The 25,504-nt window shown below is 42.0% G+C and overlaps 2 protein-coding genes across 3 annotated transcripts in view; both read right to left on the reverse strand.

Moving 5' to 3' along the window:
- Window positions 1-22,159, reverse strand: part of SLC5A3 (solute carrier family 5 member 3) — a 33,498-nt gene extending 11,339 nt beyond the window's left edge. The window contains exon 1 of one of the 2 annotated variants that reach the window (XM_061404107.1): window positions 22,070-22,159. The gene's annotated coding sequence lies outside the window, so the exon portion shown is untranslated. Of the gene's footprint in view, window positions 1-337; window positions 21,778-22,069 lie in introns of those variants that run through there. The other variant, XM_061404797.1, reaches the window with a different exon arrangement.
- MRPS6 (mitochondrial ribosomal protein S6) overlaps window positions 1-23,045 on the reverse strand; it is a 65,098-nt gene extending 42,053 nt beyond the window's left edge. Inside the window, exons 1-2 of the mRNA XM_061429477.1 lie at window positions 22,583-23,045; window positions 22,070-22,365 (exon numbers count right to left, since the gene is read on the reverse strand). Of these exons, the coding sequence (XP_061285461.1) occupies window positions 22,070-22,365; window positions 22,583-23,045 (759 nt within the window). The remainder of the gene's footprint in view (window positions 1-22,069; window positions 22,366-22,582) is intronic.
- Between the last annotated feature and the right edge of the window lie 2,459 nt (window positions 23,046-25,504).

Consider the following 25,504-nt stretch of genomic DNA (forward strand, 5'->3'; position numbering starts at 1 on the left):
GGGCTCACCAAGCGACGAGGAAACTTTCAGTCTAACAAAACGGCGCAACAAGACATTATTAAAAAAAAAAAAACTTTAAAAATATATATACTTTAGTTCCACAGGAAAGAGCAATCCATGCTATCACTTAATGTCAGGAAGAATATTTATCATTTTGAACTGAAAACAAAAATATACTGTCCTAAATAAGTGGTCTAACTTCTCTGGCAACAACAACTGCCCATCATGACACTGCCCTTTCTTCTCTTACTGTGGTAGTCTCAGACTGGAAAGGCACCGAGGTCGTAAAGCAACCTGGGGGAGGGGGACTCTAATTATTCATTATAAATAAGGTCACCTATATGAATCTTCAGTCTTCCCAGGTGGCTCAGTGGTAAATAATCCGTCTGCCAATGCAGGAGACACAGGTCGATCCTTGCGTCGGGAAGATCCTCTGGAGGAGGAAATGGCAACCCACTCCAGTATTCTTGCCTGGAAAATCCCATGGACAGAGGAATCTGATGGGCTACAATCCATGGGGTCGCACACAGTTGGACACGACTTAATAACTAAATGACAACAAAATGAATCTTCAGATACTGCTGAGTTCTAAGAGTAATGAATTTTGTAGCTAAGTTAGGGTCCTGGATAGAACAGGTATTTACTAGGTATTATCATCCACTCCCAAACACAATACCAAGTATTGCTTAATCTAGGTAGACTACTGTCACAAAATTTCCCTAAATTCCTACTACAAATGTACATCTGTGCTAGTCATCACACATTAACCTAGAAACTTGACGTGACTCCTGCCTCAAAGGGAACCAGATGTTCCTACAAAGACAGCAACATACAATTTATAAACAACCCTAAATTTTTATTCTGCTAGCTAGAAGGAAGACACTGAAAAAAGTGTTTTTTCTTGTTGAAGGGTATACAAGGCAAGGAGAGGAGGGAAAAAGAGAAAAATTTTCTGGAAGACTGAAAAACAACATCATTATTGTTGTATCTTCCAAACCTAAACAAAATAGACATCTGTAAGCCATTAGGTAACAAATTATTGTCAATATTAATCAGATTTTTTCAGTCCCGGATTAAGAAAATCACTGAAAAACCGACATTTAAATTTACCTAAAATTGAGTTTATGTGAATATGACAGGTTTTCTCCTGGAAAAAGAGAGAAATTCTGAACCTTCAAAGTAATTATAATTGGAGCTGAGGAACAATATGAAAAACATTTTGTTATTCAATCTAATGCCTTCCACATGTTAACTCCTAAAGTGATTTCTCCTTTTGAGATAAAGCAACCTCAGAGTGAAATGTTTTTCTATGCTTGACAAAGCAGATGCTTTTTGATGAACCTAGATTATTTTCCTTTAAAAATTAGTAGCAAAGTTATCAAGTCCTATAAATGATACTAAAGCCATCTCTTTTCAAAACAGACCACAGTACAAGTCACTTAACAGCATACCTCTTAAGGAGCTGGAAAAAAAGCTTAAATATAAATGCTCTACTGTATTAGTTATTAAGTCTAATTAATAATAGTGCCACATAGAAATGTCTTAAACCCTTCTCTATGCCTTTTTGAAGCTTAACACACTACAACAACTATACTAAAAAAAACTGACCAAATAAAATCCTTCGTCCTAAAACTCAGTGTCAATAATGACTGGCATGAGTAAAACTGCCACAAACAAAAACACACTAAAAGCTGGGACTTGTATCACTTTATTCTTGCCAAATCCTGAAACTGGTAGTATTTCTATGACTACTTTCTCTGACCCTGAAACATTCCAGTTATTTAAAAAAAAAAAAAAAAACCTGGATATTATTTAGGAAGAATTACCTAAATTTCAAACAAAATCTAATCAAATAACTAATTAGCAATTATTTATAAAGGCACCTTTAATGTTTCACTGTAAGAATTAGGTCCTCAAATACAAAGAAAACTGTAGCTGGCAGTTACGAGATTCTTCCCTGTCATCAACAGAGCTCCCACTGCCACCCAACATCCAGCCACACCCCTGCCATTCTCTTCCAACTTACACACAGATAAGCCTAGTTCACTGGTCCGAGGGCCATTTCAAGTGTCTCTCTTCTCAACAGCAGTAGTTGGCCATCTCCTCAAGAAGGGACAAACACCCAGTGTGTTTATTTTTGTTTGGAGGGAAAGTGGAGTGGGGTACACACTGTAGTGGCCACTACAGCAGCTTATTCGTTCAAAGAACAAAGCACTCAGACACAAAATAAGCCCTTCCTTCTCTAATCACTAGGAAGCACTGCAAATCGACCACACTGTTTCCCATTGTCAAACATGATGCAAGTCAGACATCTAACCCATACTGCGCTCCCTGATGAACGCTTAGGCTGGTCTAACCCCTAACTTCCCTAGAACAGCAAGCGGGTCAGCTAGAGAAAAGATGTTCTTTCTGCCCAGAGCAGGGGTGGCAGGAAGAGGCAAACACCAGCTCAGGGCTTGAGTTCGCAACGCTTTCTGCCTCCTCAGATCCTTCAAAAGCCACTGCCGGCAGCCCCCATCTCACAGGACACCGTCAGTCTGTGGACAGACTTAAGATTTTTCCAATTTAAACAAAAAACATCCAGAAATCAGCACCTAGTTAAGATTGGAAAAGGAAAATAGGTCAAATCAGTTTATAGAAAGATGTAAAATACTACAAGGCAGTGAACCAAATTCATATCTAGTCATTTAGAGATTGTCACAGCCTTGAACTTCAGCCTTTCAGAAAATGAACTGTGCAATTCCTTAAAATGGTCTCAAATAAAACATACAGTATGTTTTGCATATTTTTTCTCACTCTTTTTAAAAGCAAACATTTCTACAACAAAAATATAATGAACACTATCCAGAGTTCCTTTACTGTTAGAAAGAAGCCACATGGAAAAATTTTTTCTCCAGCTGCTAAAAAGAAGCCTTTTAATTTATGTTTTCATATTTCTAGGACTAAGCTGGTTCACAGTTGAGAGAAATCCCTTAAGTGAGAAACGTAGGACAAGGAATAAAGTAGGTATAGTAACGATAAGTATGTGAGCTGGTTCCTTCGTAATGCATTTTTAAGAAAACAATATAAGGTAAGTAATAGTCACAGAATGTATAAAGAAATAGTCCCCTAGTTATAATGGCCACTGTAATAAATTTAGCCAATTTCAATCAAACACAAGGGTGTCGTGAAACAGAGAGACTTCTCCCAACAGGAAGGGGCTTCCTTCTCAAAAAGCAGTGTTTTATTGGGAGTTCTTCACAAAATTAGAATACAATCTTGGTACATGAAAGCACTATTTCATGTACTTGGATGAACTAAATTACAACTGAAGAATTAATCCAGATAGAGAAGCATACATAAATATTTGCTGCTTGAACTAGAATCAAATAGCAAAGACCAAATTAACATCATCTATTAAACTCCTTCATAATATATCAAAACATAATTAGTTATAATGACCAAATCTAACATCTCTCTTCTATTATCTAGGGAGACCATACAATTTATCTTCCAAACTAGCAAGTTATTCTGGGACAGTCCATCAAAATAGGATGTATGGTCACTCTAAAAAGAAAATCATCTGCTATAGAAACCAAAGAATAAGTAAAACAATTCCTAAAGCCATCAGGGCTCCAAATCATAATCAACTCAATGAGGCATGTGGACTGAAAAAGAGTAGACAATGACTCTCAAAGTGACCAAACCATGATCTTTTTAGCTTTGGGCTCAAAAAGGACAATCTGAACAGGCAGAATCCAGTACTGTCAAAAGTAGGCTTGCCAAGTCTTGTGCATTTGCTGACCCAATGGTCTGATAAGGAGTAAGTAACACCTAGGAAGTATGTCATCTTGCCCAGTGCAACAGACAGGTGTTCAGTGAACGTCACTTCACCATCTACAACTTGCATAGACTGGAAGTGGTGCTATAAGCCTCTTTCAAAGTAAACTGCCAACGATACCCCTGGCATTTTAGGAGCTTCTTGTGCTGTGCCTGCTACGTGCTCAGTTGCTCAGTCATGTCCGACTCTTGTGACCCCATAGGCTGTAGCCCACCAGGCTCCTCTGTCCATGGGATTCTCCAGACAAGAATACTGGAGTGGGCTGTCATTTCCTCCTCCAGTCCAACTCTTTAGGACCCCATAGACTGTAGCCCTACAGGCTGTTCTGTCCATGAATTTTCTAGGCAAGAATACTGGAGTGGATTGCCATTGCCTTCTCCACAGGAACATCTTAGAATTTATTGATAAAAGATGAAATAATGTATTAAATATGCAGTTCTCACAAATATTTTAAACTGACTCCCAACCACCTCATCAACTATTAGTGCCTATCTACAACACTTCATTCAAATAAAACTCACTCAAGTAAAACTCAAGAAAAAAAAAAAAAACTCACTAAATTTATATAAAAATCTACTTTTCAGACATATTTTTCACCTTGACTCGAAGTCCAATAAACCCAATTCCACTAGTGGAACAGGTTACTCGTCTTGGTATGTAAATGCTCGTAACAAGACCTTCTGTTGCCCAATCCCTGCTTACCTTAAAAACATAGAGTTGGCTATAAGAGCAGTTTATCAGTGACACCAAAATGAAAGCTGAGTGCTTCTAATAGAACTTAGATCAATTCCAGCCTATTCAAAATTACAAGTGGAGGTGGAGATATTATCTGTAGTCATATAACAGTCCCTAAAACTTTTAAGGAGTCTGCCCTTAAATTTCTTTGGCAAAGTATTTCAACTATGCCTACAATCTCGCTGAGCTTTTCGAAGTATATAAGAAATGTTCGAAGCCCTGAATTAAACTCAAATGGCTTATTCTGAGGGTTTATATTCTGAGGGTTCCTAGTCCCCGTGTCCCATCACAGGGGAGGGAGGTGAGGCGGAATGAGCAGGGATTAAAGCCCCACTCCAGCAGCCTCGACCAGGCAGAACTTTTCAGCCAAGTACTGGTGGGAAGGGGATTAGGAGGGATGGCTTCCCAGGTAAGTAAACTAATTCTTCAAATAAAATCTTCTTCATCTAGGAAAGTTCATAAACCATCAGACTTATCACTTCATCCATATACAAAAAATCCCCTGAGATGTAGTCATTTTAATTTGTTTCTACCACTGCACAAGTGTGGCTCACAATGGCTCTTTTTGGTTTTGTTTGTTCTTCTAAAGAAGTCTCAGCGAATGAAGAAGGCCTTTTGGGTATGGGGGCAACTTTGAAACTACCACGGGTTTCAACCTTTATTGGATGATACTAGAACATGTGTATGGAGCAAACTCCAATAACCTATTTCTATGAGAGAAATGAAAACGTAAAATAACAGAGCTGTAGTGCCTATGGTACCGTATCATGTAATCCCAACGACTAAACATTGGTGTTAACTTTGAATGGGGAAGAATTCAAAAGGCTCAGCGCGGTTTGCTTATAAAAGATTGATTATCATGTTAGTTATACATAATGGAGATTAAAAAATAAAACCTTGGCACCAAGTCCTGACACCTTGCAGGTATTGTGCTTAAAGTGCTTTCTGCATTACTTTAATCCTCACAATAATTGTAGGAGAAGTACAATTATTATGATATTACACACAAGAAAACTGAAACCAGTGAGGTAGTGTAACACCCCAAGATACAGTTATTTGTGTTTACATCTGGATTTGTACTCCCATCTGTGTCTAAACTGCTTCTTCACTTAATCACCACACAATACTACCTTTAATGAAAAGGGCAATTTAATAACAGAAACAATATTAATAAAAGATCGTTCAACATCATCAAAAAGTTTTAAAATTTTTGAGCTTGCAGAGAAAACACCTGAGATGTATAAATAACAAATGTTAACAGAAGAGACTGCAAAAAGTACATAGGATAAAGTCCAACTTAAATATCTATGTATAATCATACGTGATGGATATATGTACAAAGAAAATAAAGAGATTAAAACAAAAATATGTCCCAGGTACAGGCTTCCTATATAAGTACAAACATGCAGATCAGAAAATCCAGCTAGAAGACCAAGGTTTAACCAGTTTCTCATCCAAGACGAAGGCTTTTGCTTCCATTCTCTTTTTCAGCGTTAAAATTAAAAAATTAAGTCTCAAAGTCTATTCTACACCTGACCTTGTTACTGTGGCTATATGAGTCTCAGTCATCCTTTCTTCTGCTAACTTCCTTCCTCTGCTAACCTCCATCTTTAAGACATTAGACTGAAAGAGTCAGCTCTATGATCTATAAACATGAGTTCTCATAGTAAAACCTAAGGACCACTTTTCTTACTGAATGAACTGTTTGTAACCACCTATCCTTTTCTCGGAGTACGCACAATTTGGCTCATCAACTCTGAAACTATTCCACTGAATTCTTCCTCATCTCAGAGAATGTCAATTCCATCCTTACTATTATTGCTCCAGTCAAAAATTAACAGCGATCCTTGAAGGCTTGGGCTTCCCTTGTGGCTCAGACGGTAGGTAAAGAATCCACCTGCAATGCAGGTGATCCAGGTTCAATCCCTGGGTTGGGGAGATCCCCTGGAGAAGGGAAAGGCTCCCCACTCCAGTATTCTGGCCTGGAGAATCCTATGAACTGCAAAGACCATGGGGTTGCGAAGTCGGACATGACTGAGTCACTTTCACTTGAAGGCTTGCTCACTTTCCCTCCACCCACACACAATCAATCATCAGCAAAATCTGCTGGCTTTATCTCAAAAATATACCCACAATCAGAACATATAATCTCAACTGCTAGCACCCTGACCATTTCCCTAATCATCTCCATCTCTCCTTATCCTGATTTATTTTTTCCCCCACAGCACGCAACACCTTCTAACATACTTTAATAAATCTTCCTTATGTATACTGTCACCTCACTACCAGAATGTAAATTCCAAGAGGGCAGAGGCTAGTTTCTCAGGTTCACAGATGTGGCTGGTCTGTCTAGATCATTATCTTACACACTACAAGGCTCAAGTGTTTGTTAAATGAATCCAATATTAATGAGTAAGCACCTGATCAAGAGTATTAAACTTCCAATAGTCTATACAGTCATCAACAACTGGGTTTTAAAGCAGTATAAGAAGATAGATTAAAAGGCCAAGAAGTAGGTCAGCATTTCCTCCCTGAGGAAAGTGATTTGCAATCTCAAACAGCAGTGGTTGAGAGTGTACAGAATGACAAGGTAAATCAGACTAGGCAAGCATGCTGCCCTTTGTTCCGATAAAAACCTCAATGGGCCATGACACAATAGAAACCTGTCTGGAGCCACCATCTCATCTATCTACCTACATTCCTTCACTGTGCTAACTCCACTTCAGAACGCGTCCCAGATCTCACCTCTGCAATCATCAACAGCCGCTTCACCGTGAGCAGTGACACGTGCTTCGTGTGTTACAACTGTTTCCATGCTGGTGTGGGCAAGCAGCACCTCCCTCAGCTCCCTCGACACAGGCCCCAGCGTCCTGCTGATGTCAACGCAGGAAGAATCTTTCCCATCTCTGCCTCTCCACTAACACCTGAAGAGTTCATTAAAAACTTACTTTAATAACTGCTACTGCTACTGCTGCTAAATCACTTCAGTCCTGTCCGACTCTGTGCGACCCCATAGACAGCAGCCCACCAGGCTCCCATCCCTGGGATTCTCCAGCAAGAACACTGGAGTGGGTTGCCATGGCCTTCTCCAATGCATGAAAGTGAAAAGTCAAAGTGAAGTCGCTCAGTCGTATCCGACTCTTAGCGACCCCATGGACTGCAGCCTACCAGGCTCCTCCATCCATGGGATTTTCCAGGCAAGAGTACTGGAGTGGGGTGCCATTGCCTTCTCCGACTTTAATAACTAGCACTTCCCAACTCGAGTGCCAGGCACCACTTTTATACAACATGCACCAGATCATTTAGTCCTCACAAGAGGTAGGCATGATGACTGCTCCCAATTTACAGATGAGAAAATTTGAGGACATACTAAAAGAATTACTAAGGAAGTCCAGAACCATCCTCTGCGAAGTAAAGATGAAGAATGTATCCTTTCACAACACTCCCCAGGAAGATATACGTAAAAAGTAGAAATAAATACAACTCAGAAAAAAAAAAATCTGCTAATCAATTCAGAGGAAATGAGGCCATCTGAGAATCATCTTCTGTAATCCCTAATGAAATAATGTTCTGAGGCAATGGTTATGGTTGATGCTAAAAGGTGAAAATGTCTGATGGGGACTTCAGAACAGATGGATGAAGTTGACAACAGCTGCCTTCTGACATGATGCTATACCCCAGAACTCTTGCAAAAACATCAAGTAAATACAACCTGTCGACTCTGCTGGGATTCAGATTTAAGCAAGTCAATTGCAGTGACACATCTCAGACAATTTAGGACATTTGTATATGGATATCACATGTTAAGGAATTATAGTTGGGTGGCAAAAAGGCACTGTTTTTTGTTTGTTTTTAAGCCCTTACCTTTTAGATATATACTAAATATTTACAGGTGAATTTTTGTATCTGCATTTGCTTTGAAGGACTCCAGCAAAAACTGATTTAGTATGTGCATGCACATACACACGTGTGTGTGTGAGTTGCTCAGTTGTGTCCAACTCTTTGTAACCCCAACTGATTCAGAATTATCAATAAATGCTAAATCCAATGGAAGACTGCTGGAGAAAAGAATATTCAGCATCAAGTTTGTCACTCCATAAACCACTTAACAATTTCTAAAGGAAAAAAAGTACATTAATAATGGAACAATCTGGTGGATATCACCCTAACCAAATGATTGCATGACATCCCCAAGAGTGGGACAAACTGACCTGTCTCCTGGTATAATACATTGGTATCCCTGTGTAATATTCCTGCCAAAAATGTTTAATCTATCTCTAATCATGAGAAAGCAACTAGACAAATTCAAATCGAGGGACTCTCCAGACCAGAGGTCCTGGACTCTTCAAACTAACAATGTCTTTAATGACAAAGAACGGTTCAAGATCTGTTCAAGATCAAGGAGACTACATAACAACCAAATGCATGAACCTTGATTGAATACTGAATTAAAGAACTAAAGGCTAACACTGGAATAAGGTAACCTTGAACACAAACTGAACATTCTGCAATTGCATTGCAGTAATGTCAAACCTGATTGTAATGGTCATGCTATGGTTAGAAAGTCCTTATTCCTAAGAAAGGCATGACAACAATACCTGCAACAAATGGTACAGATAAAGAGCCAATAGGGCAAATTTTAATCCCCAGTGATCTAGGGGAAAGGCATACAAGTGTTAACTGAATGGTTCTTATAACTCTTCTAAAGGTGTAAAATTTTCAGATGAAAAAATATAAAGTACTCCAGCAAAAAATAAACGAATAAAAGGAAGAGGTGGTGGAGATAAAGCAAGAATGGTAAATATTGATAACTGTTGAAGCTGGGTGATTGGTACAATACAGAGATTCGTTAAACGAGTTACTTCTGTGTATGCTCGAGCCCACGTCTTAATTCTCACTTCTACAAAACGGAAAAAAACATGTACTTCAAGTCAACATCATCAAGACAGATTACTAATCAAGGTAGATTACTAGGTAAAAGTCCTGTGGGAAAGAAGCAAGCATTAAACAACCATCATATAGAGTCAATTCTTTCGGGAAAGGCTTGGAGATGACCTATAAAAGAGAAGCCTGCTAGACTGAATGCATGTTAATATAATCACCCCAACATGTCTGCACTCATCTCTGCTCTTCTGCCCACAGCTAGTGGCCAAGGCTCGCTAAAGTCTCAGCCTTGCCTGAGCACTGTAACAAAAATACATTACGCCACATTTTGTCCCTTCATCTTGACGTTTCTCTTCACAGCATCTACTAGTCTGTCTCCCTCATTAGAATGTAAGCTCCAGGAAAGCTGGAACTTTTTCCTATAGTTTACAACACAGGGTAGTGGTAGGCACTCAAAATAGATGTGAAACACTTCCTTCAGTCTAAAGTGACTTTTTAGCTCTAATACTATTACAGTGGATGCAGTGATCAAAAGTTTAGCTTCTAGCTTTGAGACTGCCTTTAGGATCCTAACTTGGCACCTTACTGAGTTGTGTGGTCCCGGGTACCTTTCTGCTTCAGTGTTTTCATGTGTAAAATGGAGAATACACACACACACACACACACACATGCATATAATACACACACACACACAATACACACCCCTTGCTTAAACCAGCCACTGAGGATTAGGTATTACAAGCCGTAAGTTTTATAGATGTGGGACATCCAACCATGTCAACTTGTGGTGGTTTACCTTCATGTTTTCCATCTTATCTTACTTGGTTCCAATTTTATGTTCCTAGAAAAACTGTTCCTAGAAGAAGAGAGGCCAAGAAGTTTCTCATTTTTCCATGAGACTGAGGCCAGAAAATGTAAACACAAGAGTCTTCCTGGTAAACCAGATTCTAACTCCCAGGAGGCCAAGTCATAAAACAGAAGATCCTGAAATTGGGATGATTCCTCAGGCAGATGCTTTTGGTTAGAAAACTTTTAAATCTTCTAATCTTCTCAAAGGTTTGGGGAATACAGGATTTTCAAGAAATAAACAACAGGACCATAAACAGGCTAACGGTTTTTGGAAGGAATGGTCGAGATTATGCCCTGAACAGAACCTAAGAAGTGAACATAAAACTGAGGCATGGTTTTGTAGATTACAAATCCAGCTGATTTTTCTCTTACATTTCAAAGACAGAACAAGTAAAATACAGAGAAATAAGATCAGAAATGCTTTCCTTGGATGTCAGAAGGCAGGAGATCTTGAAATTGTAAGTAACTTCCAATTATTTTATCCAAATCAGGTAAAATATTTAATAAAGGAAAGGGTATTAGGAGGAATTTCTTCACTTTAATCTTCTTAAACTGGATTTGCACAAACTCCTGGTCCTCAGTCTACACATAAGAACGCATTCCTGAAACCAATCAGGCTACGAGAGTCAACGTTACAAAACTGCACTCTCGTGTCACTGCCAACAGAACAGAAAACAAACAGTATACCAGCACAAAGAATGAGAATCAGAACCACCTACTACTGGGTCATAGATTTACCTTGGTTGAAGCCAACTTTTTTAAAACGACACTTAAGTACACCTCCCCTGTAATATGTGCCTGACAAAGATCCTACCTCCAAACTTAATTGACCACCACACAGCCAAGGTGTTCTCGTACTAAACTGCTGCTGCTGCTAAGTCGCTTCAGTCGTGTCCGACTCTGTGCAACCCCATAGACGGCAGCCCGCCAGACTCAGAGCAATCTGGCTGTTATAGCTGCCCTTGGGTTTCCACACCTGACAAAATCAAAGCATTTTAATAGCCAAGGAGACATTTTAAACACTGAAGTCTAAACAAAGTTACAAAACCAGGAATTTTTTTTTTTTTTTTGGCTGCACCACGGGGCTTATAGGATCTTCACACTCGGCAGTGATAGCTCAGAGTCCTAACAAATGGACCACCAGGGAATTCAAAACCAGGAATTCTTGATGCTAGGGCACAGACAGGCAAATGCCAGTTTATGAGCACTGAGTGCTTCAGATGGAGGTTTTAAGAAGCCTCTGCTTTCACTTGCGATTCCATTTTTAAGCTCTCATCCATGTCAATCTCTACTGAAATGTTCCCAAAGTGGGTAGGGATTCCCTTAACTAGGGCACTGTAATCGTAATAAAAATGATGAGGGAGATGAGTGGGAACAAGTCAATTGTACCCTGGACTTGAAAGGTAGGGAAGAACAAACTGGACCCAAGTTTATCTGCAATCTGCTGTAGAGTACCTGGAGTGGGAGTGGGGAAGCAACAGTCAGGGTAATGACTTGGTTTCCGTTCTATGGAAACATGAAGCCTGGCCAAAAATTGTAATGTCACATCATCCCCTTGATCTACACTCTGACTAGAGGAACACCTAATTTTTTTTCATAGTAATACTATATTCCAAGGATCATGTGTCATATAAGCTAACGTGAATTTCATAGACATACCCTGAGGAAAAATGTCATCTTCTAGATAAAGCAGACTCTTTCAAGAAGCATTATTTCAAACCTGTAGGACTTCAGTACAGCAGGTGTAAACCAAACTGTACTAAGGCATCCTTAAAATAAGCAATCACCCAGATGTCTAAAGACAAAGTGGACTATGAATACCAATTTCTGACAGTTCATACTAAGTCATACCTCAGTCTTTGTGTGACTCTCTGAAGCCTGTACACTTGGCCTAAATGGGCATACATAATCCACTAGTCCAAATAAACTGATACTCCTTTTAAAGACCTGGATGTGTTTGCCATTTACTATTAGTCCTATTGTAAATCAATGGTCAATTAACTAGATGGGTTCTGTCAATGTGAGCAGCAATTTCTGTAAGCTAAATGCTGAAAGAGGTCCAAAGGCAATTAAGGATGTCTTTAAAGAACATCTAAAACCCATTATCTAAATCAGAAATTACAAGATGTTAGCCAAACCTGACCAACAGATACATTTCCTTAGATCCATGGTGCTTCAATACCATGGTGCAAACATCTAAAAATGTAACAAAGACAAAAAGTAACCCCAAAAAATCAACTTCCTGTAGTATCTGGAGTTTTGGCTAAGAATAGGATAGATAAAGACAAGCTGGCAAAACCAGGCCCGCACTCCCCATGGCAATAATACACAGTGGTAGTAGGCGCCAGCACCACCAGCATGAGCGAGCACGCACGTGCACGTGCGCGCACACACCCCTGTAGCAGCTCCACCATTTTGCCACAGGCCCACTAACTCCTTTCAGTCTCTGAATTACAACATCGCAAACTCCAACAAAATAATCTAAGGCTAATTCATACTTACCAGTTTTAACACACCGAGGTCAAGAGAATTCAATACATAACCTTTCTATTCCTCAGACAACTTTGTTAACAGTTTTCATTGACTCATGAACATATTTACTTCACACTGCCATCTCCAAACACAATGAAAATGATTTTAAAATTACCAGCATTACTATTCAACCTTCTTGGTCACATTCTTATCTCTTCATCCACTATTATACACTCACACACATTTCTCAAATCTGCTTAATAAGTGTTCAATATTTTGTATCATCCAGTATCTCATTATGGAGCTTCAGAGTAAAATAATCCAGTACAAAGAAAGTCACAAATTAAGTCTGAAACAAAGTTGGGCTTAAGAGGCTGACAGTTAAATATACATCAAAATAAAATGTGCATTCTCTTGTAAATGGTCTTGAAGATTTGGATCATAGGTACCTCTGGCTTACAAGATAATTATTTAAAATTCAATCATGTTAATGATAGATACACATTCCAGCAACATATGCTATAATGCAAAATACTTTTAGTTCTTTTATAAAAATAAAGTCTGTACCAATAGGAATGGGAAAAAAAAAACTTTTAAAAAATCAACTATTAAATGGAAAGATGTAGTCTTATAATACATTGCTCCATCAAAAATTAAAAGTTAAAAAAGTAAATGAAAAGAAAAATACTAACTAAAGGTATCACATGGCAACAGAAATCGATTAGGCTATGATCCACCAGCTCCATGCGTCGATTCTACTGAAACAGGGTCATTCCTGAAGTTTCAGCAGCAATTCAGCAAATAGCAATCAAAATTTACTTGAAGATTAAGATACTAAGCTTTCCCCTCACCTGCCTCAAATCATTTTGAGTGTCAAAAAGTATCTTACAAGCCTATCTAAAGTAATTCTTTTCTTTAGATTTTCTTCACTTTCTCCAACCTTTTCTTCACTTAAAATACACGTAAGTCTAACTAAGTACAAGGTCAGATGAGAGACAGAGATGAACACAAAGTCCAGCTTCAAATAGTTTAGTTCTTGATGAGGAATCCCACCCAGTGCATTCAGCCTGGCAAAGGCTGGCAGCTGCTGAATCAATGCTGCACATCTGTCTGACAGAAAGGCTGTTCCATGTGGTGGAGTTCATTCACCGGACCCCTCACATACATTCTACATTTCACGGAGGCAAAAGCTCAGCCTTACTTAATCAGCAGGCAAGCTATCAGGAAGCATGGTTCATGTTCACTTCTAAAACTTTCACGTTCAATTCAAAAACTTCTGAGCAAGTGCTATATGTCAGGTTTGACTCAAGTCTTGGATTCTGGTAACTTACACATTAACAAAATTTATCTTCTGGAGTCTCTTCATTAATAAAGTGGGAATAATGGAAAATTACACAGTAAAGTTTAATACCTTACCTGAGAGAACAAAGGTACCTTAATGACACACTGAACACCTACTGCCTCCAAGGTTATGTTACCAACTTATCTTCAAAGACCCTCCAACTGACGGATCACTCCCATTTCACAGACAGAAATGAGGATCCAAGAGGGTTACGATTCCTTGTAGGCAGGTGCCAGGAACCAAACCCAGGTTCATTGTCTCTAAAGTTCTTTCTGCTGCCCCAGTGTCAGTTCTTTGTTTATTCCAACATAACACAACCAGGACCTTCATTTCAGACCTTTTGCTCTTCTATTCATTGAGAAAACAAAAACTGGAGCACTGACTAAAGTGGAAGCGTCTGTATCCAAAACAATCATACACAAAAGTATTAAGTAAAAAAGGGATTAAAGCTGCAAGAGGAAATTCTTAAAAAATCATACATACCTTAAACATTTTACCTACATTTAACATATAAGTGTATTTCCCAATCTTAGCATGGGGCCAAGCCCTTGAGAGAACGGGACTGATGACGTAGAGCTCCTTGCTGAAGTTCCTTCTGCTTGATCTAAAGCATTATCTATAAATCCATCATCTACCATCTCCATTCCAGTTGCACCAAAGTGCAAAGCTTTAAGGAGTCCTTGTAACGCAGTCTACATACAGAATCATCCTGGACTATTGTTATCTTCTCTCCAACACTTTATGACAGCTATTCTACAGCCATTATTTTAGGGACTCACCTTCAGCATGTTTTTCCAAAGAATCCAACTTGGTTTTCGGGAGAGGAAAAAAAAGTTTGTACTCATTTAATCAGTTTACATATTTAAATTATTATAAGAGCAAGACTACCTGCCATGAAATAGTCGTGGAAACCAACACAACTTCTGGTAAGCATACAACTCCCTCAGTGCAACATGCACTGATCTGAAAGCAACTTACTAGCACCAGAGGTCAGCATGCTGTCTCATAGTCAAGAACTGCTTTAGACTGATGAGAACAGGAAACCCCAAGGCAGCTAAATAAGCATCAACCTTGTGGGTAAAGCAGAGCAGACATGAAACAGGCCTGTCCCTCAAGCACATGTACCCTACCAAAGGGGATATGAAACATTCACCAATAAACTGTAACACTAACGAGAAAGCTGTCCACGAGATAAGACACAGAAACACACCGTCCAAGTTCAAAAGAAAGATCACAATTCCTAACAGTGCAGGTCCACAGTATTTGTTTCATATACCAACTGAGTCAAAATGAACTTGAGGTATGTTTTCTTGGAGACGATCATTCCAAGAAAAGCAGTGTCACACAAGCACCAAAGGAAATTAAAGGGAATGATATTTATAGGGATATACAGCAATTTTCTTTACTCAGTACTGTACAAAATTGGAGAATGAAAGAAATTAAAAGATGAGGTTAAAATAAAAGACTGGAGTCGTATTACAGGTGGCCTTGGATGTCAGACTTGATTCCGAATATCTCTGAGAAAGAGCAGATTTCTGAACGTGCTGTAATTTGGCAATGGTGTTGACACAATCAACTGATAAGGGAAGGTGATGAAGTAATCAAAAAGGCATCACTACACAATGCTTTGTAACAATGGTTTGTATTATTTCCCTAAAAATGCATCCCAATTTAACTTTCAAAGTATTTCAAGAACTTGTATCTCTGCACCCCAGAAAGCATATTTATAGGCATGGATTACCCTCCCCTCAGCAGTATGAGATCGTCTAAGAAACTGCAAGAATCCAAGCAAGAAACCTAAGTAGCTCAGCTAGAGCAGAGAAGACTATATGGGAATGAGACTGCAGGAACAAAGAGTTGGATTGGTTTAGTCCCATGTGACAGAAAACAGGAGCCACAAACAGAAACAACTCAGGCAAGTTTGGGGGTAGGCGACTCATTAAGTTTGAACCAAACCAAGTTAGCAGTGCCATGGGAATATACCAGCACAGAAAAGCATAAAATGCCAGAGTTCTTGGCTTGTTACCAAAGAAAGGCAAACCATATGAAAGTCAAACCATACGAAGGCAAAGGTACAGTATAGAAAGAGGAGGGAAAGGAAGGGATCAAAGCAGAAACCTCAGGATATAGCACCGTAGGAAGTTAAGACAAATGGTGAACCTAGGAAATTATAACTGTTTCCTCTAAAGCAGGGGTCAGCAAACTTTTTTTGTTGTTGTTGTTGTAAAGGACCAGATAATAAATATAAACAAATGAATATGGTTATGTTCCAACACACCTGTATTTATGGACTCTGATATTTGAATTTCATATAACTTCCATAAAAACTTTTAATTTTTTCCCAACTACTTAAAAATGTAAAATCCTTCCTTAATCCCACAGGCCACACAATGCAGGCAACAGGTTGGATTTGGCCTGTGAGCCATACAGTTCGCCAACTGCTATTTGGAGCACAAGAAGGATATCAGGACTGGATTAACTGTCTTTTTCCAAACTTCTGACGGTAGTTTTCCCTTCAGATAAATTGGTAACTTACCAGATATTCATTAAATGTTAATGATTTCTTTAAATCTGACTAATTCCTTCAATTTGATTTCCCTGAGAAAGATTAACTACATGTGTTGGCAAACAGTCCCTGTTGGTTTAGAATTGCCTTCCACTGAACAGATGCATTCCTCATGATGAACAGATAAATCCTACCTGTACTACAAATACAATGAAGGTACTAGATGAAAAACATTACTCTAGAATTTCTTCATTGCTTTCCAACTTAAGTTTTCCTTAGAGTGATTTTATAATCTAAAGGTTGAGAAGCTTCAATGGTAGTCTGCATTGTGATTTTGAAAGGCAATAAATATCTGCTTTGAATGTGCGAGTCACAAAGAAAAAAAACAAAGTTTAGTACAGAAAGTCAACTTATGACCAGCAGTCTTCACACATACAAACCATGTTTGTTGAGGAAGGCTTCCTCAGCCCCCAGCCACTCCTTGTACCTTAGCTGTAGCTCAGGGGCAGGGACAGCATTCCTTCTTCAATCGCTTGCTGCAGCAATGAGCTGGAACCCAAGAAAATTTTAGTACCAAGTCAAAGTACGACACTGCTTGCCCACAAGGCTCAGTTCTTTCCTTACTGGGTAACTGTTTTAAGTGATCTGATTGCAAGTAGACAAAGCACGAAGGCTGGTTACTGAAGATAAAGATACAAGCTAAGCTGTTAAGGGCAGACTGGTGAGGAGGAAAAAAAAAAAAAAAGACCAGTCATCTGACAACTAGAACAAGGATGTTTCCATTTGAACTTCTGTCTGCCACCACCTGACAGCAAAAATACCACTAGTTCCTAGTTATCAAATATTGCCAAGCAAGCCAAGCTACAATGACCTACGGTTGGCCACTCTCATAGTGAGTTCCCAGTTAGACCCTATGCCTCCAGAAAGTATCTAAAATGCTAACGGTTTGCGGAAACTACTTTCACAAGACACTAAACTTGGGGTGCTGCTGCTGCTGCTGCTAAGTCGCTTCAGTCGTGTCCGACTCTGTGCGACCCCATGGACTGCAGCCTACCAGGCTCCTCCGTCCATGGGATTTTTCAGGCAAGAGTACTGGAGTGGGGTGCCATTGCCTTCTCCTAAACTTGGAGTATAACTCTAGAATACACTTTTGCCAGGTCTTCTAATCAAAAAAGCTTGACTGAAGAAAAATATGACAAACTCTTCCCTGCATTATCAGAAAACCTATTGCTTTGTTCAATTATAGAAACTAGAATATAATTATACTTCTATTTCTAAATGTATAAAACCTAAGTCATAAACTCGGCACGTCATAAACTCTTTACTTGCAAAGAACTATTTCAATGGGCTACCTTAAAATTTAAAATATAATCTGACTTTCAATGAAATATGAAAGATAGTGAACATAAAATAACTTGTGAAATCTGTTTTAATAAAAAAGATTTTCAAAGTAGCCATCTGCTTTTACTTCTATTTGAAAAAATACACAAGAGGATATATAAATGCTATTTTATTGTACACACCTATATTTACTTACAACTAAACTAAGAATTAGAACTAATTATTGTTTAAACCATTAGCCTTTAATTCTTCATGGAAAAATTCCTGAGTAGCAATGAGAAGAGTTCAGGAAAAAATATTTTCCCAGGGCTTTTACAACTCGAAATATTCCAACTGGTTATCATCCTTTGGGCAAACGTGATAACACGTTAAGTGTTCCTAAACTAAGTAACCAAAAAATATAAATGTTCTGCATAGGTATCTTTTTAACCTCAAAATTCCTCTTCCTGAGCCTATCCCAAATGTACAAATTTTTCTACAAAGTTCAGTTTTTCAACACAGTACATGCCTTTAGTTAAAAAACTGTCGATTCATTCTTTTACCCAGCTTAAATGAAGTGCCAATCTTTTATATCAAATTTCAAAGTGAACTCAACAGACATAACCCATTTCTCAAACTTTCAAGAGAAGGGACCTCAGAAATCAGAGTCATATCTCACCCACCGAAGTCAGGACCTCTCATCTCCTCTATCGACCTAAACTTTCCACAGCAAGAGGTCAGCGGGAACGTGGAGAGAAAAATCATCTCACAGGTAATTTGTTAATTTTTCAGTTGTTGAAAAATGTCTTCCAGAGGCTGGACTGAGACTGCTTGCAGTGTATGGTCTTTCCTCTGCAGCCATGTCCTTCCACACTACAGCCTTGAATACTGTGTTTGCAAGAAGTTAATGTAACTCTCACAATGCTAATCTATGATAAGCTTCTCAAAACCTTTTTATTCTGGAAACTCTTCTACATAATGGTCTAATACTGGTCTAAGCATCCATCTTCTCAAATGGCTTTAATCATGACCTTTAAAAGTCTAATTTCACCACGTCCATGACTTTACTGCATCAGTTTTCAGAATTAAAGTTATCTACTTTTCACATCAGATTATGGAAATAAGACAACTTTATATATACATGTTTAATAAAACTCAAGCTAAATGGTACCTGCAAATAAATTTCTTCTTGGGAGGTCTGGCATCTACATTCCTAAGTGCACAGACTTGCAAGTGCAAAAAAAGCAGAGACCCATGCTGACTCCCAACTGCAAACAGAGAAAAGGCACTGAAACGTTTAAGTGACTAACATACAACTGAATATAGTTCAATAAGGATTCATTCTACCTACTACACCCTGAAATCTTCCAATGGGGACTCACAGAGAGACTGCTACAATGCAGTGGGGCTCCAACACAAGAAATGCTATGAAAGCCTCAACACAGTACCTGCCTGTTAAATTCAACACCTCTTCTATGCTCAAGTTTAAGGACTCTGAGCTAGGGAGTCAAAGGGAATTCAAGAGTTGGGAGAAGGAAAAGTAATACACCCTAAAGAGAGGAGGAATACTCTTCAGGCCTATGGTGGTGGTTTAGTCACTAAGTCACGTCCAGCTCTTTTGCAACTGCATGGACTGTAGCCAACCAGGCTCAAACGCTCTTCAGGCCTATAGAATATCCCCCCCAAAAAAGAAACAGGAAAATCTCTCTGGGAATCTATGAAAAGACTGCAAAAATTAGTCTCAATATCCGCATCTAAGAATTACCTAGAGTATTCCCTCCATTCCAAAATACATAAATGACTTGAGGGAGATGGAAATTAAATCATCAAAAAGGTACACCATAAGAGACATACACATTTCAGAATCTAAAAATATAAAAGATGTGTTACTTAAAATTGGGGAATTACATACAACACGCTACCTACAACAGAACCACAAAACTGCTGCATATTAGAAAGGTTTCCCTAAAGCCTGTCAAAGTTCATCGTCGCATTTTTCACTTATTTCCCCCAAAGTATTGATCTTATTTTAGAACTCAATTTTCCCAAATTGAAAGCAAGCAGAACTTGGAAGACAGGAAGTTTTATGTTTGTTACTCAAATTGACAACCTACTCAAAAGTAAGTTTTATGAATACAAAAAAGAGAGGGTTTTTTTTGTTGTTGTTTAATCTTACTTTATTTAGGTCAAGGATCTCTTCAACACAACTTCATCATCGTTACAATGTCCTTATCTGCAGCCATGGAGGCCTGCGCCTCCAGGCAGGAGTTCACCTTGATTATCTGCAAAGCACCCCCACACCACACTTGCCAGGATTTCAAGAAAGGTTAATTGAATTATTATTTTAAACTGCACTATGTAGCTTATGTGAAATAAAAATATGTGTGCTCCACACCACAGATGATTGAATAGTGGTTGTTACAGGATACCAAAAAAAAAAAGTATATAACATAATACATTTAACATACTAGAAGCTCTGTGAACAAATGTACAGTACTTGGCAGCTATGCTAAAGATAAAGAGTTCTGAATTTTCATTTCAAAGGTTTATAGAACAAACAAACACTATACACTTTGACTCATGATACTTGCTTTCTCCCTAAAACAAGGTTAAAAGAAATTTCAATACATTTCCCAGGTTCTGATACCTCCTAAAACGGGTAAGTTAAAAGGAAGATTTTTTTTAATTGTTCCTATTCTCTTTAAGCACTACATTTTAGAGGGAAGTGGGCCAAGAAAGCGGTAATACTTAAGAGGCTAAACAATGCAACCTTATCGTCTCCCAAATTCAGGAAGAACAAGCTTGAGGCCACAACAGCATGCCTGACCAGTCTCTCCAGACCTGATCCAGAGACACTGGTGCCTTCCCAGCTCATAGTGTGCCAAGAACGTAAAAATTTCCTAATGCTCTGGGATTGGTAGTTTTCCAATAGCCCCAAATTTAAGTACCACCTAACTTTCTAACAGCTCGTTTTCAAAACTGACCCGAAATATACAATGTGCCCAAGTCTCTGGCGCTGTTAAGAAGCTAGCTATGTTCCCAAAGTCCAAACATTAATTTTTGTTGTTGTTGTCGTTATCTATACCTGCAAGGGAAGGGGGGGAGGGGGGAGGGAAAAAAAAAGCATACACCACACGCTACATTACCAAATTCACAGAAGAATGGGGGTTTCGGCGACGGCTTGAGGAGCACCTGACCCAGAACAGAGAACGAAGAGCGGCTCCGGGCTGCGGGGTCCCTGTCCTCGGCCACACCATTCCCTGGAGTGGAAAGGGCTTGCAGGATCGCTTAGCATCCCTCCAAATCTGAAATCCCCTACCTCAAGAGCAATCAAAAGCAGGGCGGGGGGAAAGTGGGGAAGCCAAGTTTCTTCCGGAAGGCGCAAAAATAAAAAATAAATAAGGCACAACTTGGATGAATGAAAACTGGGCTAAGGGCACCCGGAGCAGGACTGCCGCTGAAGTCAGAAAAAGAGAAAGTCAAAGAATTTTTTTTTTTTTTTTAACGTGAAAGCCGGTTCTACGCGACCGTGGTCCAGACACAACCGCGCGCGCACGCACGCACGCGCACACACACACACACACACACGCTTTGGAGAAGGTTTTATTGAGCACGGACGGTTCCGGGGCGGCCGGCGGGCGCTACAGTGGAAGGCGGGCGGGCGGGCGGGCGGCGGAGGCAGGCTGAGGCGAGTGGGCGGCGGCGGAGCGGGGCCGGCGACGAGGCAGCTTCGCGACGGCGGGCGCACGGGGGGCCCCGGGCTCCGGGCCCGCGCTGGCGCGTGTCCTCCCCGCGGACCTTCTCACTGGGATCCCGAGGGCCGGCCCGTCCCCCCACCTCCCGCCGCCCGCCCGCCCTCCCGCCCGGCGAGGCCGCGTGCGAGGCACACACCCTCCCGCGCCGGCACACCCCCGCCTCCCGCGCGCACGCGGCCTCGCCGGGCCGGCGGGGGCCTCCCTCCCTCCACAAGCGCCCCCTCAAGCGAGAACGCCCCCCGCCCCGGTCCCCCCGCCTCCCTCCTCAACCTCCGGCCGCGCGGGGACTGAGGGAAGGGGCGGCGGCGGCGGCCTAGCGGGGAAGGCGGGCTCTGAGGAGAGGTGAGATGGTGGGGGGGGGGGGGGGCGGTAGGAAGGTCACTTACCCGCTGCATGGCTTTCAAGATCAAAGCCAGCTCGTAGCGGGGCATGCCCGAATGGATGGCGCGCGGCTTCCGCACCGAGCCAGCTCCCGGGACACCGGAGGGGTGGGAAGGGGGTGGGCTGACCCGCGCAGAGAAGCTGACGGGCTCCACTGACTGGGCCGGAAGGCTCCCGGGCGGCGACAGCACGCTCTGGCCGCGCGAGCCCGGGCTTAAAGGCGCTGGCAGCTGCGCAGACGGAGCTGCCACGCCCCCTCGGCGGGCCACACCCCCCACACGGGCGCCAGCCACGCCCCCTCCTTAAGGCGGCCGCGCCGCGCCCCCATCGAAAAGCCCGGCTCTCGGCGGCGCGCGGGCCCCACTGGGGCCCCTTCCCCGCCCCGCCCCAGCCCCCAGCCCCCTGGCCGGGCCGGCGCGACGGAGCGGAGACGCGCCGCGGGTCTCTCCGGTCGGAAGCCGCAGGCAGCCGCCGGCAGCCACCGATAGCCTCCCTCCGACCCTGCGCTGGCTACGTACGCTTCTCGAACCAGCTGGAACTTTCCAGGCCTCCCGTCGCGTCCTGGGCGGCGGGCGATCCTGCCCCCCCGTGTGCGCGTGCGCTGCGGTGCGGTGCGATGCGGTCCGTGCGCGCGCGCACGCGCGCGTCCCTACTCCGCGACTCCGGAGCGCGAGGGGCCTGGTCCACGGCCACGCTTCTCCGCGCGGGAATGTCTGCGGGACACGGGGTTCTCCTTCCCCGCACCCCCCGCCCCACCCAGGTTCTGGAACGTTCTACGGCTTGGATTTGCGCCCCCCTCCACACACCACCACCCCCGACTCCGCAGGGGGTGCTACCAGGGTGGGCTGCCCTAAGCGCCCTTGCCCACAAGCTCTCCTTTTCCAGCGTGGCTGCCCGGGGGCGGCTTCCCGGGACCCCTTCGCCGGGAAAAGTGGGCGCCCGGCGCCGGCAGTGGTGGGAGGACTCCCCTATTCGCCCCATCCCTCGCGGGCTGCCTGACCTTGGGGCCGGCTCCTGCATAAAAGGGGGATGTGAAAGGCACCTACTTTCTAGGGGCCGTGATAACCTGCGAGTGACTTGATGCTCATAAGCCGCTGAGAACGATGCCTGGCACACACTGGCATTTGTTGTTGTGTCGCATAGCCTGACCCACGTGTTGTTGCTAAGGACAGGCTAATACTCCGGCTCAAACCGATATTCTTTGAATGTTTACTGGGCGTTCACTTAGAGAACCAAGCTGAAAGCTTGGAAGGCCATTGGTAACCGTCTGGGATCGTGCGTGCCCTGGACGCAGTGCCACTCCATCCCCCAAACATGCACACAGCTCACTGCCCAACAGCCTTGGCTGTGCTCGCCCTGGCACGTGGTGGTGGTGGTGGTTTAGTCGCTAAGTCGTGTCCGACTCTTGTGACCGCATGGACTGTAGCCCGCCAGGCTCCTCTGTCCGTGGGATTTTCCAGGCAAGGATACTGGAGTGGGTTGCCATTTCCTTCCCCGGGGGATCTGCCAGACCCAGGAATAAAACCAGGAAGGGAACCGGGGGTCTCCTGCATCACAGGCGGATTCCTGCATTGCAGGCGGATTCTCTACCAACTGAGGCAGGAGTTGGACTCAATGCATCTTTCTCAAGCTACGCTCCTGATACCCCTGCAACTGTCGCCCCTGCCCATGCTTGCCCCATTAAAAGGGTCTATAGGCAAGATGTTGTCAACATTTCAGTGCTTTAATAATAAGGAAAGCTTACTGAGCGCTTACTATGTGCCAGGCACCACAATGCGGCTTTTATATGTGTCTTATTGGTGCAGGCTACTATCCGTGGGGTCACAAAGAGTCGGGCACGACTGAGCGACTTCACTTTCACTTTTCACTTTAACTTTATCAGTCTCCAACAGCTCTATGAGGCAAGAACTATTATGGTAACCCCTCCTTAGGGATTTAGAAACAGGCACGCAAGACCGGCCCCAGGTCTGATAGGAACAGGGACCGAGTTTGGAGCCAGACTGACTATATGGAGGCTGAGCTCATACTGTTTGGCAGTAGGTCTACCATGTACTCTGTGTAAACCAAAATTGAGACTCCATTTACCATCTTATCCAGACACCTTATTGGTTCTTATCCCCAACCTCCCATCCACCACCAAAGGTGAGGATGGTTTGAATACAACCACTTCTGTGATACCTGGATTTTGACATTTTCTTTGACCTGTCCATCACCTTGTCCTTTCAGGGAGAAACCATGGAGGCAGTAGTACAAATTACCTGGTTAGTGTATTTCACCTTTGGTTAAAGAGAGTAGGATAGTGTAAATAAATAAAAAGAAGGAAGTAAGAAATTTCTGAACCTTCAGAAGTGAGTTAGGTACAGGTTTCCCAGGATGGTTCCTACCTCAGCTGTCCCTCTTGATGTGAACCACATGTCCAAGTTTAAATGAGAAAATGTGGACCCCCAAAAGATACGCCAAGCCAAAGACCAGGGCAATACCATGAGCTGACTTCAACTTTTAGCATCTCCTCTAGAGTCGCCATAATTTCCCCTAATGCCCAGTGTTGCTTGAGAATCTGGTTTCCTCCCCCCTCCCTCTAACCTGAAAAGTAGCATAAGGAAATTAGCCTGATTGCATAATATTTCAACAGTCAGCACCCCCAACTCTCCCAATCTGGTGACTGACTGCCTGAGGGCTCATCGGTTTCTTCTGAGAAGGAGAAAAAAGAGTTGTACTCCTTTGATTACTTGAAATGTTGGTTAAAACATGCTTACTGCAGTTGAAACATGTAAATAAGAAAATATATTCAGTAGCTGTTTACTGTTCCTTCTTTTTTGGTTGTTAGCAAATTTTCTGCTGTGTGCTCAGTTGCTTCGCTGTGTCTGACACTTTGCAACCTCATAGACTGTAGCTCGCCAGGCTCATCTGTCCATGGGATTGTCCAGGCAAGAAATACTGGAGTGGGTTGCCATGTTCTCCTCCAGGGGATCTTCCCCACCCAAGGATCGAACCTGAGACTACTGTGTCTCCTGCGTTGCAGGCGTATTCTTTTACTGCTGAGCCACTGGGAAAGTCCCATTAATACATTTTACAACCCTTCAAAAAAATTTTTAAGCACAGTAGCAGAATACTGGTGGGTTCATTTAAAAAAAATAATAAAATCATAGAGAATGCTGCTGCAAATTGAGTGTCTTTCTATGATAACTATAAGTGTTAATTCACCAAAAAAGACTTTTTGAATTTTGTACTATGTGTAGACAGTTAGTGGGCTTCCCGTGGTAGCTCAGATGGTAAAGAATCTGCCTGCAGTGCAAGGAATCCAGGTTCAGTCCTTGAGTTGGAAAGATGTCCTGGAGAAGGGGATAGCTACCCACTCCAGTATTCTTGCCTGGGAAATCCCATGGACAGGGGAACCCGGTGGGCTACAGTCCAAGGAGTCGCAAAGAGTCACACACAAC

Source organism: Bos javanicus, chromosome 1 (genome assembly GCF_032452875.1).
Source record: "Bos javanicus breed banteng chromosome 1, ARS-OSU_banteng_1.0, whole genome shotgun sequence".
Lineage (NCBI taxonomy): Eukaryota > Metazoa > Chordata > Mammalia > Artiodactyla > Bovidae > Bos > Bos javanicus.